General features: G+C 48.3%; 1 protein-coding gene across 1 annotated transcript in view; it reads right to left on the bottom strand.

Moving 5' to 3' along the window:
- Positions 1-20828, bottom strand: part of LOC144152774 (uncharacterized) — a 46089-nt gene extending 25261 nt beyond the window's left edge. The window contains exons 1-2 of the mRNA XM_077684216.1: positions 20524-20828; positions 19195-19335 (exon numbers count right to left, since the gene is read on the bottom strand). Coding sequence (XP_077540342.1) covers positions 19195-19335; positions 20524-20665 — 283 coding nt within the window. The 5' untranslated portion in view covers positions 20666-20828. The remainder of the gene's footprint in view (positions 1-19194; positions 19336-20523) is intronic.
- Between the last annotated feature and the right edge of the window lie 418 nt (positions 20829-21246).

The raw sequence follows: 21246 nt of genomic DNA, 5'->3' as shown, positions 1-21246 counted from the left end.
TGCTGGACAGTGTTTATAAGCATGACGTATGCTACCAGATTTAGTAGTTAGGAAATGTTTTGCCTGTATAAACTGCTCGCTCGAAAATTTTTTTTAACGTTTCGCTGGCAGGCGGAATCGAGGGCCAGACAGACCATACATACATACATACGTACGTACGTACGTACGTACGTACGTACATACATACATACATACATACATACATACATACATACATACATACATAAATACGTACATACATACATACATAAATACGTACATACATACATACATACATACATACATGCGTACGTACATACATGCATACATACATATAGTAATCCCTCGTTATAACGAAGTCAGCGGGACGGCCAAAAATTTCGTTATAAGCAGTGTTTCGATATAGGCGACAACTTGAGAAAAGCTGAAGCATTTTAGCTTTACTTGCGCCATAGCTGTGAGGAAACAAAGCACAATGTATTCAGTGAAGCAAAACTGTATTCAGGTGCAAAAAAGGCAGTGAGCTTTGGCTGTATCAGAGTGGTGAGCTGGGCAAGTTGGTATGGCGTCATTCTGGGAAACAGCGCGAAAAAGACGTGGGCGAAGGGAACGGACAGGACGAGCGCTGTCTCACAACTAGTTTATTCACGGGATCCGTGCGGAAAATAAACGTTTACAACAGAAGATAGAGAGAGAGAGAGAGAGAGAGAGAGAGAGAGAGAGAGAGAGAGAGAGAGAGAGAGAGAGAGAGAGAGAGAGAGAGAGAGAGAGAGAGAGAGAGAGAGAAGAGAAACAAACCATTCAAATGAAACACACTCTCTCGTACCCCCTCCCCCACATCGTCAGCACTCAAAACCTTAACATGAAACTCATGAAGAATGAACAGAGGGCCACACCTGGCTGATAACTGGGATACAAAACATCGGAACATCAAGCGTAACGGAACGTGCTCGCCAAGTACGCACATTCTTTGTCGCCCAGCGCAATCGACGTTTGGCTTACACAATTAGCTCCCAATTTCCTGATGTGAAACGCTTCAATAATTTCCCGGCCTGTCTGCCTGGCGTGTCTAGGAAGAACGGTTGTTTCTTTTAGCAAAGGATAGCAGCCGCATGCGCGGCAGTGGTCTGCCAGCCGGGAGTAGGTGGTCTCTTTTAGCGACCTTCTATAGGCTCGCCTAGGCGAGTGTTGACACATCGACCATTCTGACCTACGTACCGTAATTACCCGATTCTAACGCGCCCCGATTCTAACACGCACCCGATTTCCCTGGCAAAAAAAAAAAAAAAAAAAAAAACAACTTGCACTTCCGATTGTAACGCGCACGGAACTTTATGACCCAGACATCCGAATGCAGGAGAAATGGGCGATTTATTTCCCGGAGTAATCTCACTCATCTCACTCCTCGTCACTTTCCGCTGACCACAACACCTCGTCCTCGGTGCCGCCAAGAGCGTTCGCGATGCCACCCTTCTGGCCCACGCCTCACACGCCCGTCACGCGAGCTTCTCCAGAGCCGCACGCTTCAGCCGACCGCTCGTTTTGAACGCGTGAGAGCCGCTGCTGCCATTGCTGTTATAAAGTGCGCAAGTGGAACGATTTGACGATTTTTGTGAACGCCGATAGAAAAGTCTAGGCGCTTATGCTTCCTGCGTTCGAAAAAGTGTTGCTAAACATGGAGGAAGTCTTCCTCAATTTCGGTTTCGTATCCGATTCTAACGCGCATGCGATTTTTCGGCCTATTTTTCCGGAAAAAAGGTACGCGTTAGAATCGGGTAATTACGGTAGCTCTTGCCACAAGAAAGAGGAAGCCGATAAACTATACCCGTCTTGCACGGAAAAAACCTTGGTCTGCGTTTCACACCACAGCTACCCTCTGTGCGAGTGCCCTCTGCGCGGCTGCGCACTTGAGCACACATCTTGGTAAGCTTATGTGGCGCAGAAAAAACCCCATCAACACCATAGCGCTGCGCTACATTTTCTAGCCCATGGGACAGCCTATGTGCGTATGGAACAGCAAACCGTTCAGGCTTCACTGCAGGGGCCAGAGCGTCGGCCAATCCCGAGACCGGGAGGTGCTTAACCAGTTCTTCACATGTGCGTGAGAGTACATGACGTGGGAAACCTGCGCATTGTAGCCGGTGAACTTGCTGTTGAAAGCTTTCTGAAATGCTGTGCGGGCACGACTTCGTTAGAGCAGCTTTGAGTGATGAAAAAGCTATACCTTGCTTGATTACCTTCGAGTGACTAGAGGTGTAAGGAAGCAGGGGTTTCTTAGCACGTGGCTGATAGCACCAGCACACATGGGGCGGCAGGAAGGTCAGGCTGAAGTCAACAAACTGAAGCACCCCTTATTTGGCTGTTTCAAGCTCTTGCTGGGCGCGATCAACCCCTGCTCCGATTTGGCCACGCCTTGCATGACGCCACGGTAGCCGCACATAAAATAGCCAGTGGGCAGTTTTATACATGCCTGCGGGCGTCACGGAACGCTACGAGGGTTTCGCGCTGTATAGCACCGCAAACGCAATGGCTCGAGTTTGAGGTTGTGTTTGTTGAGCTAAAAAAAACGATTAACCGCTTATTGTGGATACACAGCACAATCATGAAAACTGACCGGTTTTGCACTACGGCTTTGCATGATCACTGGGCATTTTTTTCCCGAGCTGTGCAACCGTTACGTTTGCGACACAAGAGTTTTTTTGACGCCCTGTTGTCGACGACACTGCCGATTCTATGGAACAAGTGTCGGTGTTCGCTCACCATCTCGTCCACGCCATTGACCAATGTCTTGGAACAAAATTCAGTAGCCCTACCACGCATTTGGACCGTTTTTCTAAAGTCGGATGGGGTGAATCGAGCATGACCGGCTCGAGAAAATCGCTGGGGAAACACCAGCTTGCGTTGACCCGCCATGTTGACATCCCGACTCGCCGCGGCGTCGCCGCCGCTCGGCGGTGCCTCTGCTCTCCACTTCGCTCTAAGCGGGTTAACTCTTAATGCGCATCGAGTAATGCGGCCTAAAATGCATGTCTTTCGGTTGGGATCAGAAGAAATTTCGAATAAAGCAATATTTCGAGTAAAGTGAGTCCGTTATAACGAGGGATTACTGTACATGTAAGCATACATGCATATATGCATACATGCATACATGCACAGACAGACAGACAGACAGACAGACAGACAGACAGACAGACAGACAGACAGACAGACAAAGTTTTCGCTTTTAAGTAGTCCAAGAAAGAATATCGTCGTTAAAAATTGCCCTTCTCGCACAAAATGCATGATTGGTGGATTTAACATATTTAATCGTTATGATTTACGTAATGGAGATAGTTCGTTGAACGGAATCTCAAAAATCAAGAGAAAAAAAAAAAGAATGAAGGAAGCTCACACTAACACGCAAGACTTGAAGTTAGCAAAGCGTTACGCAACCTTCACGACGATGACGAAAATTTAAGTCAGCGATTGCAGCCGAGTTGCTTCATCTGCGCTGCCGCAACGACCTTTACTCCATCATTGTTGCTAAAAGTGTGATCTTCTTTCTTTTTTTTGCAATTGGTAATCATTGGACATCACCTTGGAGGGGCGCGTGCTATGACGTGTCCTTCTCGTTCTGAGCAAGTATTTGAACAATGATGGCGAACGCTGGTGTCCTTCTCGTTCCGAGCAAGTGTTGCCACGCTTACGGCGAACGTTTTTTTGCCAATCTTGGACAATCTCCCTAATTGGGTATGCTTGGCTTGGCGAACGTGCGCAGGGGTCGCTGGGCGGTCGTCGCGAGGCACGCACACACGAGCGCTAGGTATTTTCTTGGTTTTGTTAACTGCCGGGCGGTCGCCGCGAGGCCGGCGTTCACCTGCGCGCGCTAGGCAATTTCTCGGTATTTTAAACTGAGGACACGAAACATTACGATTTGCAAAATAGCTTCGCTGTTAAACTAAAATAAAGTCATGAAAGTACAGTTGAACCTCATCAGCTAGCGCCCTGCTAAATGTGTCATTTCAGGCAACTCCTGCCTTTTCTATATCCCCAGCCGTTCGCCGAAGCACTCCATGCATTTTCCTCCGCTTATCTCGAAAGAGTCTCGAGGAGCTCTCAGGGTAACTCGAAATGTCGCCGGCGAAGGTTCGAAACAAACAACTCTGCTCCGAAGTTAGTACACAAAGTTTAGGCTCAGTAGGAGACTGCCCGGAGATTGCATTACGGGTGCATCTGGGATGAAAGATAATTGAGCGAGAAAAGTGTTCAGTTTATAGCCGCAGGCGCGTGATACGATTGATAAGCGCGGTCCAACATTCAAGGACACCTTTGTTTGCCACGTTATCGGTTACAGCCCCTCACCGGCCCCCGCAAGTTGCTCGCACGCTTCTAGCCCCCGGTTCGACATTTTTTGATTGATCGATTGATTATGAGGTCTAACGTGCCGACGCTACACAGGTGATGATGAGGCGTGCTGTAGTGGAGGGCTAAGGATTAATTTTGACCAGCTGGGGATCTTTAACATGTGCCGAAATCTCGCACACACGGGCGTTTTTGCTTTTCGCCTCCATCACAAAAGCGGCCGCCGCGGCCGGGAATTGAACTCGAGTCCTTTTGATTGATTGTAGGGTTTAACGCGCCGACGCAACGCAGGCGATGAGGCGCGCTGTAGTGGAGGGCTCCGGATTAATTTTGACCACCTGGGGATCTTTATTGTGCGCCGAAATCTCGTACACACGGGCGTTTTTGCTTTTCGCCTCCATCACAAAAGCGGCCGCCGCGGCCGGGAATCGAACCCGAGTCCTTTTGATTGATTGTAGGGTTTAACGCGCCGACGCAACGCAGGCGATGAGGCGCGCTGTAGTGGAGGGCTCCGGATTAATTTTGACCACCTGGGGATCTTTATCGTGCGCCGAAATCTCGTACACACGGGCGTTTTTGCTTTTCGCCTCCATCACAAAAGCGGCCGCCGCGGCCGGGAATCGAACCCGAGTCCTTTTGATTGATTGTAGGGTTTAACGCGCCGACGCAACGCAGGCGATGAGGCGCGCTGTAGTGGAGGGCTCCGGATTAATTTTGACCACCTGGGGATCTTTATCGTGCGCCGAAATCTCGTACACACGGGCGTTTTTGCTTTTCGCCCCCATCACAAAAGCGGCCGCCGCGGCCGGGAATCGAACCCGAGTCCTTTTGATTGATTGTAGGGTTTAACGCGCCGACGCAACGCAGGCGATGAGGCGCGCTGTAGTGGAGGGCTCCCGATTAATTTTGACCACCTGGGGATCTTTATCGTGCGCCGAAATCTCGTACACACGGGCGTTTTTGCTTTTCGCCTCCATCACAAAAGCGGCCGCCGCGGCCGGGAATCGAACCCGAGTCCTTTTGATTGATTCTAGGGTTTAACGCGCCGACGCAACGCAGGCGATGAGGCGCGCTGTAGTGGAGGGCTCCGGATTAATTTTGACCACCTGGCGATCTATATCGTGCGCCGAAATCTCGTACACACGGGCGTTTTTGCTTTTCGCCTCCGAGTCCTTTTGCTCAGCAGCGCAACGTTCCGCTTTTCTTTTTCACCCTATATTTTTGCTATATAACCTCTTTCTGTTGATGCTGTCGGTTATCATCAAGTAGTATAGTTCGTAATTTGCTTAAGTTTTGATCAATTAGAACTCGCGTAAACAAAAGGCGCGTCTCTCCAGACGTCTGTTCCACAGGAACGGTCGGTTTTAAACGTGGTTTTAGAAAGCAACTCCTAAAGAAGCCATGAAGACAAAATGCAACTGTGTTCAATTTTAAAGGGACCCTGCAACACTTTTTCCAAACTTTTTTTTTCGAAATTCCAAATGCTTGCAGAACGCAGTCAGCCATCCAGCACTCTTAGATTAGGGGGTCGCATGCCTCAACCCAAACTTACTGCTCTATGCCCCTCAGGTTACGTAGAAACTCGCTCAAAAGATTTTTATATCTTCGCGTTCTTGGACCGCTGGAGTTGCGTCATCACAGCGGCTACTTGCCGGCCTTTTTTCGGTTGCAGCAATGAACGCGTTCGATAACCACGTTAAAAAGAAAGCTACAAAAGAAAAGCAGACATGGAACACGTATCTGCTGCGACAAGCAAATCAAACACTGCCGCTCTGTGCTGGCGAAAAGTACAGCTCTCGCAGTGCTTCCATACGCGATGGAAAGAGTGAAAGTGTTAATCGAAAGTGATTGATTGATTGTAGGGTTTTACGCGCCGACGCAACGCAGGCGATGAGGCGCGCCGTAGTGGAGGGCTCCGGATTAATTTTGACCACCTGGGGATCTTTAACGTGCGCCGAAATCTCGTACACACGGGCGTTTTTGCTTTTCGCCTCCATCAGAAAAGCGGCCGCCGCGGCCGGGAATCGAACCCACGACCTCGTGCTCAGCAGCTAATCGAAAGTGTTGCAGAGTCCCTTTGAAGAGCAGCCTTTGGTAACTCTTAGCTCCACTGCAGCCAGCGAAAGACGTTTTTGTGAACCTAAAAAACTCAAGGAATATTGAAAAAAAATTGCGATTTCTCGCTAAAGGGACGTAATATTGGCAGGAGTGACATAATATGGCCCAGCACTGAAACAGAGTTATCAGTCTGTCAACCTCACGTTAGCACTCAAGTGATACGATGAAACGGAACTAGAGGCCCCACTACTTTCAGCCTGATTTCTTGGCGGTGGTTTAGGTCGGTGGCCCCCAATCACAGACAAGATTGTGTGACGTCACGGAGAAATGGCCGGAAAGTGCCTGGGGCTCACCACTGCCTCACCCGTTTTGTTCAATATCTCGATTGTTTGTTTGAGGTTTGCGGTGAAATCGGTATCGTTGTTATTGGGAGAAAGCAGTCTGTTTAATGAACCAAACGCGTATTTTGTCTTCATGGCCACTGAAAGCGTCGTTTAATGCGCCCTTTTTCGTTGAGCAGGGTCGGCGCAATTGAATAGGTGGCGCAGGGCAGGAAAACAATAGCTGCGGTTTAGCTTTGGTTAACCCTAGTTGATAGCGAATGCTTCACTGCTCTGGCTAGGCCCATTGCCCAGATGTGGTTTCGCAATGATATACAGACATGTTTGCAATGAATTCCCTGCAGCCTATTTCTCCCCACCATCGGGCCTCTGCTCCGTGCCGGGAGGCGCTTGCGGAAGGTGGGCCCTGCGCCGCACGTGGACTCCTTGCCTTCCTTCGTGGCGCGGGCTTATTCGCCGCGAGCTCGACATGTAGGTGGCGACAGCGTCGCGCTGCTAGTGTGGATGCGCCGCTGAGCGGCCCGTAAGAATGCACACTGTGGGCGCGCTTCGTGCCTTTTTCCCGTTGTATGTGCGCACGAAAGGTGAAAACAAGAGTGGTATGCTGTAGTTCGGTTCCTCAACGTTCAATGTATAGCATGGAAGCGGCAGTCAGTTTTCATTATTACGCAAAAAAAAAAAAGCGACGACTCATCGGGAATCTCAGAATGGCCGTAATTGTGACAATGAACTTGTACGTTGTTCATGTGGCTCGTAGCAAGCTCGATCTTTCCAGACTATGGTTTTGAGCCTTCAATAAAAGCCTGAATAGAAACAAATCAGGAAGCCTCGATCTCTGAAATTCAGTTTACAACGGCAATCTCAATCGCTTTCACTGGTAGCATGACGCATTCTTGCATTTGTGGGATGCCCTGAAATGGTAACACTACTTAACTGCCCCAAAATTCTTTCTAATAGCTTACGATATTTTTTGTGTGTTCAAAAGGCATAAAATTACTGAATTTTATCAGCGCAGAGATATAAATGTAACCGCTCTAACGGGTCTTTTAAATGTAATTTTAACGACTCTGAAGGAAGGTTTGATGAATAATGGTTTCGGATCACGGCTTTCGTCCCAAGTGAACTTGCGAATTGAATTGTCAACGCACGCAGTACAATCAACAGCTCATGTTTAGCTAGGTTTTCGCGAAGTGACAAGCAGCTTTACAGTGTGCAAACCAAGCTTCTGGGACCTTACAGTGAGCACAAATTTTCTGTTATGGCTGCTCTGTTGACCATTTGCGTTCCTTTTAAAATCTAACAGGCGCCTGCAACAGCGAGATGTGTTAGCATTCTTGCGTATAAGGTCGCTTACGAACCCTAAAGATGGCAATAAATGAAGTTGCGCTGTTGCAGATGTAATAAAACATTTCATTTTTATTTCTCGTTGCGAATCAGCGCAACGGGTTCCCGGTAACTACTTTGTTTTGTAAACTGAACATCGCCTTTGTCTTGGCATTTAATTCTTGAGGATTGGTTAAAAAATGAAATTCTGTGCATTTAGTTTTTTTTTTCGGGAAGGGGGGGCGGGCGGGGGGGGGGGGGGGGTACTGCCAACGTTGCAAGAGCAGCGAGAAGAGAACGCATGTAACGCGAAAAGCCAAAATATGGTTATCAGTATTACTTACAATCGAAACTACACTAGGCGTCGTGTTCTGTAGCGGTGAAAAAGCAGTACGTATTTTCAAAACTGCTTAACCCCCCTTTGGTCTGGGATTGTCCAGGAATTGTGGCTCGCCTTTTTCAAAATTGTATTGAAAGCAAGCATTGTGGGAAAAAAATAAAAAAACAGCGAGTCATGGCACACACCCCTCACACATGTGGGCAACAACGTGCATTATATTACGCGTTTTCTGCTCTTTCTTTAAACTTAGGTCCACCTTAAGAGGTTAAGACGTGACCATATTAGGCATTTGGTTATATGTGAGACACGTTTCTGGACAAGGTGATTCATGTCGGATTTGAAAATGATATATATGAAAATGACACACGAAATTTCACATGATAGACGCAAACTCACAACTGCTTAATTTTACCGAGAAATCCCCCTGGAATACTCCTGCGCATCCATAGAAACGTATTTTAAACAATACATAAAATTAGCAACTCAGTGTAAACAATGACTGTCCAAAAATGGTATTTATTTTAGAAAAGGTACGGGAAGGTACACGATCACACAGGAGCTTGCGGGTGTAAAATACATGTCCGGTAATGTATGGGCGACAGCGCACGGGTCGTGTGCAGTGTAAATGTTTTTGTTTGTTTCTTCTTTCTATAAGGACACAGCGCAATTTTACAAGGGTGTGGAATTTGCACGCGTATGCACAGGTCTTGTCGATCGCTTCTTACCCGTTTCGCGTACTAAACTGTTATCCTTTAAATAATCACCACGCCACCTTCAAAAAGCACCCTTCGACGTTCCCGAAACGGCAGACGACTGCACTCAACAATAAGAAAAGTGCAATGTGTGGAAGCAATGTTTATAACACGTTTCACACTCAAGCGGTGACCAGGGCGTAGATGTTTCGTGGAATTAAACCAGCGCATTAACCCGCAACGGCCGCTGATTATTGTGTTTCTAGAGGAAACGCGCAAGCAGACGTAACTATGTCATTGCTTACTGCCAAACTAGCACACATATTGGTTGTTTTGTCATGTGCAGCACGCGTCTTGCGCCGCACGCAACGGGAAAAAGCAGACGACGCGAGAGCGCCATCCACACTAGGAGCGGTTCGTCCCGCCGCCGCCAGGGGCCGACTGTGTTCGCGCTCGGGGCGAATAGCTGCGACGGTGGCCTCCTCGCCATCCTCCTCCAAGTTGCCACACGGGTCCGGTGCACGTCTCCTTCCCCTCCTCGTCTATCTTTCCCCTGCCGCGTATCTGTCGCCGCCATCGGGCCGCTGCTCCGTGCAGGGCGCTTGCGGGAGGGGGTGTGGTTCGGCCTGTCGCTTTCAAGGTCAAAACTGGTCACCCCGCGAAGACTGCCCGAGGCAGGGTAGTGTAGCTTTAGCTAAAAAAATTAGTGCCCTTCCACTCTGTGAAGAGGGATAACCTGGGAAGCTGAGAGCACTCAGCGGAGTGCACGAAGCGAAACAGGTTGGCTTTAATTTCCGGTTGAGCTTAATGTCTCGCCGATTAGCTGAATGAATCCTGGACGGGTTCAAGCTTTCTTCTAGCGGATGAACATGGAGCTGTCTGTTTCCCTATCGCGTCGTAGGCATCTGTGTAACACACCAACCCAATCCGCTTGACCACTGAGGACACGGGTCCGGTCACATTGGTCCAGTTGACGTCCACGTTTGAACGTCCCGCTAGCACAGCGGACATGCCATCAGTGAGCGCATGAAACCTAATGCGCGTTTTCATGAATGCGATAGTGGCGCATCGAATTCATGTATAAAAAACCAATGCGCTAGGAATGCGCATCCCAAAAATGCGATCTCAGACAGGGGTTGGTTGAGACGGTCGGTGCACATAGCATTAGCCTCTGTGCCCTAGGAAATGCGATGCGATACTATCGTATGCTGATGTAACTGACCTTCTATAGCTGTGCGTGCACGCCCCCTCCCTCCACTCCCAACTCGTTCACGCATAAACCGGCAACCGGTTATGTGCTCGTAAATAGAAGTGAAAGACACCGTCGAAAATGTCGCTCTAAACACCCTTCAAGCTGAACAAGAAATATTGCCTCACGTCTGTGTTTCAAGCGGGCAAGTTGCTCTTCACCCGGGAGTGATTCGCAGCCACTCAACGATGCGGAATTTTAGGCGACAACGGTCTTCGGATCATTTTTATGCCCATTCGCGCTTCTGCTGATTCTCCGCAAAAATTTGATAACGGCGCTACCGCAATTTCCATCCGTTTGCGCAACTTGTGAAGGAGGCAACAGTGGTGGCGAGGGGAACAATACTTTCGAAAGAGGCGTCAGCGGTGGCGAGTAGGAGCCTCGAAACGACGACGCGGGTAAAGCGGCTTCACCGGAATAAAAACGGGGGGGGGGGGGGGTATAAACACACTGCTTCGCAGTAAGAATTAAAGCAGTACACTCACCGTGAAAGCTGTCGGCATTGCAGGGCAGTGATTCGGCAGTGTTTCTCTTGTGTTATTCCTGTGAGTAAGTTGTGTTTTTTTTTATTTTGCAACGCCGCCTGCATTTCCTGATGCAGGTGGCGTTGTTCCTACTGTCCCTCCAAGAGGGGCTCTGGCGCCCTCTCTTGACTAGTTTCAGTATCAGCGTGGTGTTGATACCAAAAGTAGTCAAGAGAGGGCGCTACAGCCCCTGAAATGGCTCATAAAGAGAGACTGAATTGCATTTTTATTAATCTCATTATTCTTGATTAATATCACTAATTCACGATGTTATCCTTATTTTATATTATTATGTACTTCTTTACGTAATAGAAACGACAGGGTCCGTGGCAATGGCGCAGCGCAAGGATCCCCCCAACACTTTGCATATGAGTAACGTGTGCCTCTGTGGCGCAATGGGATAGACATCGGTAACGCGAGGGATTCAGGTTTGATACCGGCCAGTTCGAAAACTCCTTTTGGAAACCTCTGTTTGGGTGCGTGACACCGTGACCCCGGACGAGCTACGACAACAAGCCGGACCCCGTAAGTGCTCCGCACTTAAAAAGAGCTAACGCGGAGAGCAGCAAGGATGAACGGCGGGGACAGCAAAAGGGAGAGCGAGGAGGAAAGCGGAGGTGGAGATTCTTGTCGAAAGAGTGGGGAGGAAGCACGGAGAAAAGAAAAGCCGGGATGCACTCTACAGCGGGATCAGGTACGAGATGGCGCCACAGTAGCACGTCGCAGTGCAGCCGCCGATGGCTTCATCGATATTGTGGGCGGGGAACGCTGCCCCCCATTATATAATTGTATACCCAACGCTGCCTAAGGGGATGTCTGTGCACCGCGGCTAAGAAGTGGTGACAGAATGGTCTGTAACTGCGCATACATGCATGTCTCTCGACTTTTGTGTCTCAATATATAGCAAAAACTAAGCACCTTAACAGCTGTGCTCAATGAAGAGAAGAAAAACTGGCGGCGTATCTGCTCGCTTCGCTGCAAATGTCGTCAAAAGACGGTAGTCTTGTGCCACTGACGCCATGTGAATGCCTCTGTTCGCTTCCCGACCACCTGTCACGCTTCCCCCTTCCCGTCTCGCTCCTTCAACTGCAAACACAGTGGAGGATATCAATTCAAATTTAGCGCTCTTCACTGCTCGCGCGCCACCAAATGGAACCTTTTATCAATATCGGACTTCTAGGATGCCGCCACGAGCCACGGACGCGAGCGATTTTTTTTATCTTTGGGACAGAACGTCGTTTTCGAGATATGTTTCTCATTTTCTCTACGAAAAAGCAAGCATCCACCTATTAAAAGAACACTGCGAATACCAATCACGTATTTATTCTTTGCGTGAAATATGCCCAATGTTTTCTTTTTCCGGAACAATGCTGGCGATCATGAAGTGTGTTTACAGATCCAGTGGTTTGGAAAAATTTTGCCTATATAAACATCTCGTTCCAGTATTCCTTTTAACTTTTGGCAGGAAGGCTCAATTCAGTGACCGACAAACCGACCAAAATTTTCGGGTTGACGTAGCCCAATAAAGACAATAGTCTTTAAAGGCGAACGGAAAGGCTGAGAGGTTAGCCAGGTGTAGGGCCCGGTTTGCCTCCAGGCACTGGGGCAGGGTTGTTCCTCATAGGATAGTAGCGAGGGCAGGTAAAAGGAAAAGATATAAGCGGAAACGAGCGCACTCTGGTCTCCTTTTATCAGCTGCCTCTCATATCGCCTTCAGAGACACAATACGAGCGGTTGGAATCCTTACACAGGAAAGGGCTTAGGCTGTCTCTTGGCGTCCCTCAAGCAGCTGGAAACAAGATCCTCCATGAGGCGCAGTCAACACCTCTCAGTGTTCAGGCGTCTCAACATTTGCTTATGCAAGTGTTGCGCCTCGGAGAAACAAGTGTTGGCTTAGCATTACTGCGGCATCTACGATTAAGGGTAGAGTCTCGTGCTCATGCAACCCTAAACACTGTTGGAGTGCTGTGTCCCAAATGGCCTGGGAAAAGGGCTACTTTAGACCCGCCTTGGTCCCGCGAGAGTGCGGATATTTGTCCATTGACCATCCCTCATATGCGCTCGAAGCGTTGTACACCTATTTCTGAAGCACGATCGCTGGTGCACTGCTGGAGCATTTGTAACGGGAATACGGGGACTCTCTGCAAATATACACTGATGGATCGGTTGACGCAAAAAGTGGGGTGTGCGCGGTGGCTTTCGTGGGCTGCCAGGGTGACGCCTTTGGTTTCATCTACAGCGAGTGAGTGTGTTGCCATAGAAGCTGCGTTGCGCCAACTGTCATCGTTTGAAAGGCAAAAAGTCACAATATTCAGGGATTCAAAGTCAGCCCTTCACCTGTTGCAGCGGGGTATACCTATTGAAAAGACCTGTCAGCGATCCCTGGTTCTACTAAAGCGGCTTAAGCATGAAGGCTTCACCGTGCAATTCCAGTGGATCCCGTAGCACGTCGGTGTAGCGGGAAACGAACGTGCTGACAGCTTAGCCAAGGACGCCTTATTTTCTACAAGGACGGTGCAAACGCGGTGCGATTTCCAACGCATACAGAAACAGGCCGTTCGCGAGCACTTTAGGCAGTTGTGGCGACCAGTACATCAACCAGTCGTGACGAAACGCCTGAAAAAGCCGGAGCCTGTCTGCTCCACCGAGTAAGAACAGACTCAGCCCGTACACCAGCTTGGCTACATAAAATCAACATTGTTTTATACCCTTTATGCCCCTCGTTCAGTGTGACTGGCGACATTGATCACTTCATTATGAACTGCTCCAAAACCAACCCCGAGCGGACGAACTTTTTTCGTGATCTCCAGAAGTTAGGAGTGGCCCATGCTACATCGGAGGATATTATTTTTCCTAGGGACCACTGGATTGTGCGAAGAGAGGTGTCTCATCTCCTAGTCTGATTCTTGCAGTCCACAGGACTAAGTGAGGTGTGGTGACATTGTGTGTCTGTTATTTTAGGACTAAGTGAGGTGTGATGACTTTGAGAGTTTTTATAGGGTATTGGGGACGATTAGGCGGAACAATTGCGGGCAGCTATGCAAGGCTAAGTCCGCCTTATTCAACAATACTTACTTACTTAAAAACTTTAGTCCCTCTTTAGGCATTCCACTTTTTGTGCAAACTTGTGTCGTTAAAGAAACCTGGAAGGGATGTTGTCGCCTTTTGTGAAGCCGATGGTAGAGGCTCCACTGTGAAACGCTCGATTGTCGAATCGGCTGAGCTCGGTGGCGAGCACGCTTCCTTCCCAAGCACAAAAAGTCGGGGGGGGGGGGGGGGGGGGGCGAGAAAACATGCTTTATTGTCTCTTCAACCTTACGATTTCGCCGCCCGCCACTGCTCTGTGCGCGTGATACAAGTATGGTGCAGTGCGGGGAAGCTTTCGTGTGTTGCGCTAAAGCCCGCCCTCCTCAGTCAAGTTACGACAAGCCGGAGCGTGTCTGCCACGCGGACTCTCGTTGGTGATGATTCACGCCCGTGGCCGCTGAAAAAGCCAGAACAAACTGGTTCTAGCAGCAACAGACTCCGCTCGCTGAGAATTCTCCTTTCCCCCACTCTGACACAACGCGCATTGGCAATCAAGAGACCGAGGAAAGGTGTTCTCGTGTGTTTGCCCCTTTTTTTGTGTCGTGCGCAAAGCGCTGGAAGATGGTCTAATCATTGGCTCTTTTGTGTATAAATTCCACCCTTGTGAGATCGCTTCGGGATCCCGTAGGGAGCGCTGCTCTGTCCGAGTCGTGCTGTAAGCTCGCCTACAAGGGTGCTGTTCCTGTGTCGTCGCTGTTCATCTGTCGCCATGCAGTAAACCGGTTAAGTTTTGCTCTTGGCTCTTTGTCGTCAACACCGAGGCAGCTTTTCTGCTGGCCGCTCGTCCACCATGCTACCACTACATGACGGAGGCTACGGAGCTCGGCACGGGGACGTCTTGGCCAATGTAACACCCCACAGGCGTCGCAGTAGGCGCTGTTGGCGAGTCCGGTGAGCAAGGAGTAGGTTTTGGTGAAAGCCACTCCCAAACAAAGTCTACAAAGTAACGTAGAGTGAGATTGAGACAGCCCGCAACACATGGAAGATGGCGTTGCAGTACGGAGTCCTGTATGTAGGGGCGGAGATGCATTGATTCCGGTGTACTCCATAAATAATGGCGGTCCTACATGCAACAAAATGAAGTTTCCTTGCGACATGGGTCCTTATGAGCGGATTCAAGATGGTAGATGGTGCGTTCGCTGTCACGGCCTGTCCTGGTAGCTATATCACCCAAAACGTTGACAGTGATTCTACAGTGACTTTGCAGCTAATGTTTTCCGAACTTATGTCGCCAGTTGGCTTGAAGAACCCTTGCGCATGGCTGCTTGCATACTTTGCGGGCGCCTTTGAGACTTTGCATGCTTGTAACTCAGTATCTGCGATGTTTCTTCGGGTATTCTAAGCTCGTAAGCTTGTCCTAGATCCGTGGCGGAGAAAATCTCGTCTCTTTTTACTTTTTAGTGAATCTCGGAAGCCTAGGACATATGGTACGGTGTTTTGGAAGGTGCGTCATTTGGAAGGTGCGTGTGGTGGTAGTCACCACAGAGTAGGATAGTACCGTACATGATAGTGGCTACAGGCGTAGCCTACTCGATGTGCTGACTGGGCTAAACAGTGAGCCGATCAATTCCTATCTTGGCGGGTTCTTTCAAAGTAAATGGCTCCTGATGCGTTTACAAGAACTCTGGCATCGATGTGGGTTGCTGCTTTCGTGCTTCTGCGGGCCACTTGCAGCCATCCAAATTTCCGTAAAAAAACTGACGCATGCTTGCCTACGATGACCTGGATGCTCTTTTTGTTCTTGACGTTGTTGATCCCGTTCATAAAAATTTTTGTCACCCCTGAAACCAGTTGCCGTTCAGCAAACCTCGTTACGACATTTTAATGACCAGCCACAGTACGCTGCGTATACCTCGTCCTTTTGAACTGGACTTCAACAACGGCTCTACAAAGTGGCTGCAAATTTCCTTTCCCGGTCATGTGCGCATGGCGACACCTGCTGCAACTACGGTAATAACTCAATGAAGAGACATTTCATCACGTTTAGCCAAGAACTATATGGCTAAACGCGGTAAAATTATTTTTATTGATGAGAGTGACGGAAGCTGTAGAGTTTACTCCGAAAGTCAAACCCCCTCCTCCCCCGCCCCCCCCCCTTGAACCTTGACGTTCACACGAGCTTCTTCCTTGGGCTTGGTAACGCTTACCTATGAGGTCATATAACTGAATGTGACTGAACGCTGCCGATAAATTTATCAGGTTGAACAAGAGCGTACGTTCTAGCGTTACAAAGACCACTGCCTTGTTTTGCAGAGACCTCGCTAGACAGTCTCACGCGCAGCACAAACTGTAACCAGCCGCAGCCAGCGGGTCAGTGACCTCCACTCCAGACCTGCTTTGATTGCTTTATATTATTAACCTAAAGTGTTGTTAGGTGACCAGGTAAAGATTTTGTGGCGGTGGGCCTGTGGTTCTCAGAGCATCAGGCGGTCAACCAGAAAGGCGAATCGGGGATGAGGTCTGAAAGCAGGTAAATGTCAACTGGAGACATAAATGGCGTTCAGATGGGAAGAGTAACGTTGGAGTATTGGCCGAGAGGCCGTGTATAGAGTGAGGGGTGAATGCTGAGGAGGTTGTAAAGTGGAGAGAAGTTAACCTTTTTCTGGTTTATAGAAATCCCCGCGCTCGGCCATATCACCGAGGTCAACTATACCTGTCTCCAGGCTTCCCATTGGTAAGGCGCGGGAGTCCGCAACCACGCTTTGCATAAAGTCAACAGAAATGCGAGTTTACGAGTCAACTGAGGCTTAACAAGCATGTGTGGACATCGTCGTCGTATTCATCACTTATAGTGCCAATTTTCGCATCCATCAGGCGTATCAAGCTAGGCGCTTTTGCAAGGATAACCTCGCCAGCTTCATTAAGGACCGTTCCCTTTTCCGCAGCCACTCAATCGACCGAGTGCAAGGCGCAATTAAGGCCGAGCGCGACAAGCATACTTTGACGACAGAAGAAAGTTTGAAGAACTGAACGATTGTAGATCTGGTTATTCGAAAGATATAAATTCGCTACTTGCTATGCGACTGTGTCTAAGACGTGAAACTATTTTGGGCTGCGTACTGAACAATGTGAATTCATTTACACCCCTTTTTGTCTATAACACCCTTACGCCCTATCATAGAAATATAAAAAAACACCCTTCGAAAGGGTGTAATTAACGATAAGGCAACTTTGTGTGTTCTTGTGCTTTTGATAGGGTGTAAGCGTATTAATTATAGACAGTGAGTTACACCCTGAAGGGTGTACACCACTTTACAGGCCAGCCTAACAGCATGCCAGACAACAAACCACGCGCGAACCGAAAACCCGCCGTGGTGGCTCCGCGGCTAAGACGTTGCGCTGCTGAGCACGAGATCGCGGGTTCAATCAATCAATCAATCAATCAATCAATCAATCAATCAATCAATCAATCAATCAATCAATCAATCAATCAATCAATCAATCAATCAATCAATCAATCAATCAATCAATCAATCAATCAATCAATCAATCAAACGACAAACACCAACATGCAGCAGCGGACATCCTAAGAACATTTACCTTTAGTCATAACCCTAGCAGTTCGCGTAATTATTTTTACTTATTGTTGTTACTAGGCGAGATGGACGAATCGTGACAATAGGGCGACTTCTCGAACTGCGATGCAGTTTTTTAACCGGTCACGACACGATTAACGACCTCAGCGCCTCGTATATCGCGGCATTCTGAACAATTTTTTGATTCCATTATTTCCTTTTGTTGCGTTTGGTTCTAGGTCAGACAGACGTATTGTAGGAACTGTGTGAGATATCCCAAAAACGGCCCCCGATCAAGATAAGGTTTATTTAACGCGACACGACGCGATTAATGACCCCAACGCGATCGCAATCCGCCGTTCAGGAACAGTTTTGATTGTGTCATCGTCTTTTTGTTCTTGTTGCCGCGCAGCCACGCTGACGTACGCGTCGCGAAATATGGGTGAGATAATCGAAGAATGCCCTCTCATTAAAATAAATAGAAAGGTGATGCTTGGGGCCTAATGAAACTATTTTATTCCTACGGTATCGCATACTGATTACCTGTAGAGTGGCTTAGCATGTGCCTGATATGACACCATAGCCCATCTCAGTTCTGGAAATATTTGAAGTAAGCAGACTTAAGTATCGACTTTTGAAAGAAGTATTTACAACAATGGATAACCGTTGGTCATTAAGGGTAACAGAGTGGATCCCTAGAGAAGGCAAGCGTTGCAGGGGGCGGCAGAAAGTTAGATGGGCAGATGAGATCAAGAAGTTTGTGAAATTGGTCGCAGTCGGCACAGGACCGGGATAATTGGAGATTATTGGGAGAGGCCTTTGCCCTGCAGTGGGCGTAGATAGGCTGGATATGATGATGCTGATGACGACAACAAAAGAAGGCGCAATAAACGGCCCGGTTATGCCTTTTCGTGCCCGTGAACTCACCTTTATTGCTGTTGTTCAGCGCCCAGGACAAGCAAACTAAAATACCAAGAGATGATCAAAGACAATCTGATGTACCCCAAACTAGCGATGGTTCCTCAAGAAAAACGCAGGGGCAAATGTTTATGGATTCGCATCACTTCAAAATACAAAAAAAAATCCTGATAAAAGCGCTTTTAAAAACAGCGGAACTACCCGCCCATGTTAGGAGAGTCAAGATATGAGAGCAAATGCGTCATTGCTTCCTGATTAAAAGGTTCCTGTGCCTCTCTTACCGCTCTCTGATAAGCTTTCGCGTTATCTCTAAACAGGAACTTTGCCTTTAATCGACAATGGAAAACGACGAAGGGCGTTATCCGGCCTCGGCCGTTCCTGGACCGAAACGCCCGCTTCCCGCTCGAAGTAGTCAGGAATTTTTTTTTTCGGACCTTTTTTTTAGCGGTTCATACAGCCGTACAAACGCGTTTGAAATCCCGAAGAAGGGTTTAGCTGCCGCTTGCTTAGTTAAATGTTGCATGTAAAAGTTAGTTGATGTTACGCTCCATTTTTCTGTTTTTAGAGCTTGGAAGAGCTTCTGGCCACAATTACAAATTGCAATCAGTTATTTTGGTTTAGATATCTTTTTTTTTCGATATAGCTGTTGAAGCAAAAGGCCGGATGTCATGAGGTAACTCGTTGGCAGCACGGAATGTGAAAACAATATTTTGGTTAGACGAGTGTGATTAGATAGTAGCGGTGAGTGGGCCGTGTTATCTGTACTATAATATAAAATACCGTAGAAGACAAGATTTTGCTATTTTACATGTGAGCCATATACATACCCATGCGTACGCACATGTAGCTGTTGCCGTTGTATCCGTATCCACGGGGACAGAAGCAAGTTCGCGTGCGGTTACTGCACACGGCGTTGTAAACCATGCAATCCGGGGAACTTTCGCACGAAACCGCTATCCCTGGAAAAACTTGAGACAAAATAAGAAAAGAAAAAGCGAAAAATTAAACGGTCAGCATGAAGACTACTATCAACAACGCTTTTCTGTTGTTGTTGCTAGGTTACTTGACTAGAGGTTGTTTAGCGCAAAAAGACGAACACAAATAAATGGATTAAGAGGTTTAACGCACCGACGCTACACAGCCGATCAGGCGCATCGCAGTGGAGGGCTCCGGATTAATTTTGACCACCTGATAAAGAGACTTATTCACACATCTGGGAAATTACACGTACGTGGGCTGTGTTTATGCGTGGACGCCTTTTCCCTCATTGTGTCCGTTTTTTTGCACTAAGGCATATAGGTTTACCCAAACGAATATTTTCTTACATTACGTAGAATGCATAATTACTGAATATTTTGTTCATATCGTTTCAACTAGGATATGACCCGCCGCGGTGACTCAGTGGCTAAGGCGTTGCGCTGCTGAACACGAGGTCGCGGGTTCGATTCCCGGCCGCGGCGGCAGCTTTTCTGATGGAGGCGGAAAGCAACAATGCCCGTGTGTTCGAGATTTCGACGCACGTTAAATATCCCCAGGTGGTCACAATTAATCCGGAGCCCTCCACTACAGCGCGCCTCATCGCCTGCGTTGCATCGGCACGTTAAACCGTACAATTAATCAACTAGGATATGCTTAGTCTCATAAGACATCGACGTACACATGGAGGTCTAGTTACTCTAAACGGCAGCTCACTACCAACATCAAAATTGATTCAATAATTGTTATCAACATGAAAGTGTCGCTAAAGACTGGATGACGAAATGCGCTAGTGCGTGCCAGGTTGTATTTTCACGTGAAAAAAAAAATTGTCGCGAACAATCGAGGTAATGGTGAGCATATAAGATGTGTAACTAAAAAGTATTGGAAACGGTAGCGTTGGAGGCAACGCAACGCAGTTATACGCGCCAGTATGCGTAGAATTTTGAGTGAAAACGTAATGAATATGAAACACTGAGGCATAGGGCGTTGTGAATCATTTTATGTTTTCGCCATTGCCATTGGCGCTCCCTGTCGCAACATTTCGACGAAGTGAGTGAATTTCTCGGAATTCCGGGAACTCTACCGATGGGCCGTCAAAATGAAAGCGGTAACTTCTTCGTCCCTCGTTAGTAAAAGCAACTAACGGGGAGCGATGTGCGTGACTCGTAAAGGCTTACCTAGTCGACGGATAGTTCTTCCCCGGCTATCAGAGGCCGCCGTCTCCATGTAAGAGCGAGCCCCGCCGACTTGGACGGCTAGGAGCTGCAGAAGAGCGATCCAGGCGTAGAGAATTCCAGCACGGAGTAATCCTTCGGCCATGGCTCATGTCTTGTTTGGTCGTTTGTCCGCACACCACCACCCACTGTTGGCTTACAGCACGGAGAACGAACAGCGTCGCAGCAAGCCTCGCGCACCGTTGAGACGCAGCCCGTATAACGGGCGTCATGTGTCCGCTTTCAACCTTTTGTCTGATAACCTGCCGTGGTGGGGAGTACAAATGCGGACACGTATCTGAACGAGCCGGCCATTGATAAGGCGGAGTGGTGATAAGAGCGGCGGTAGGGAACAGTGCTCACAAAGCGGCGAGTGTGAGGGGAAGATCGCAACGGATACTGCCGCTCTTGATAATGCGGCGGGATTAATATGTCCCGCTGACAACAGCTAACCGATACGAACGGGCGAGATTTATTAAAGCGACCTCCAAGGGGTGTGGCCGTTTGTTTACGTGCTATTTGTATGTGAAAGTGGAGAATTTAACGCAGAAACACGTGCAGCTTCCCGGTTCGTCGCAGTTATTGCTGATGAGCTTACTGTGGAGTCACTTATTGTAACACAGTATTTTCGGGGAGCTAATATAGAGAGAAAAATCTTGCTTTGTGAGCAGTTTCAGGGTCAGCACG

Source organism: Haemaphysalis longicornis, unplaced genomic scaffold (assembly GCF_048455015.1).
Source record: "Haemaphysalis longicornis isolate Haplotype H1 unplaced genomic scaffold, Haemaphysalis longicornis Haplotype H1 scaffold_9, whole genome shotgun sequence".
NCBI classification, from domain to species: Eukaryota; Metazoa; Arthropoda; class Arachnida; order Ixodida; family Ixodidae; genus Haemaphysalis; species Haemaphysalis longicornis.
The sequence above is the reverse complement of the archived record's forward strand: the minus strand, read 5'-3'. Positions and strand labels throughout refer to the sequence as shown.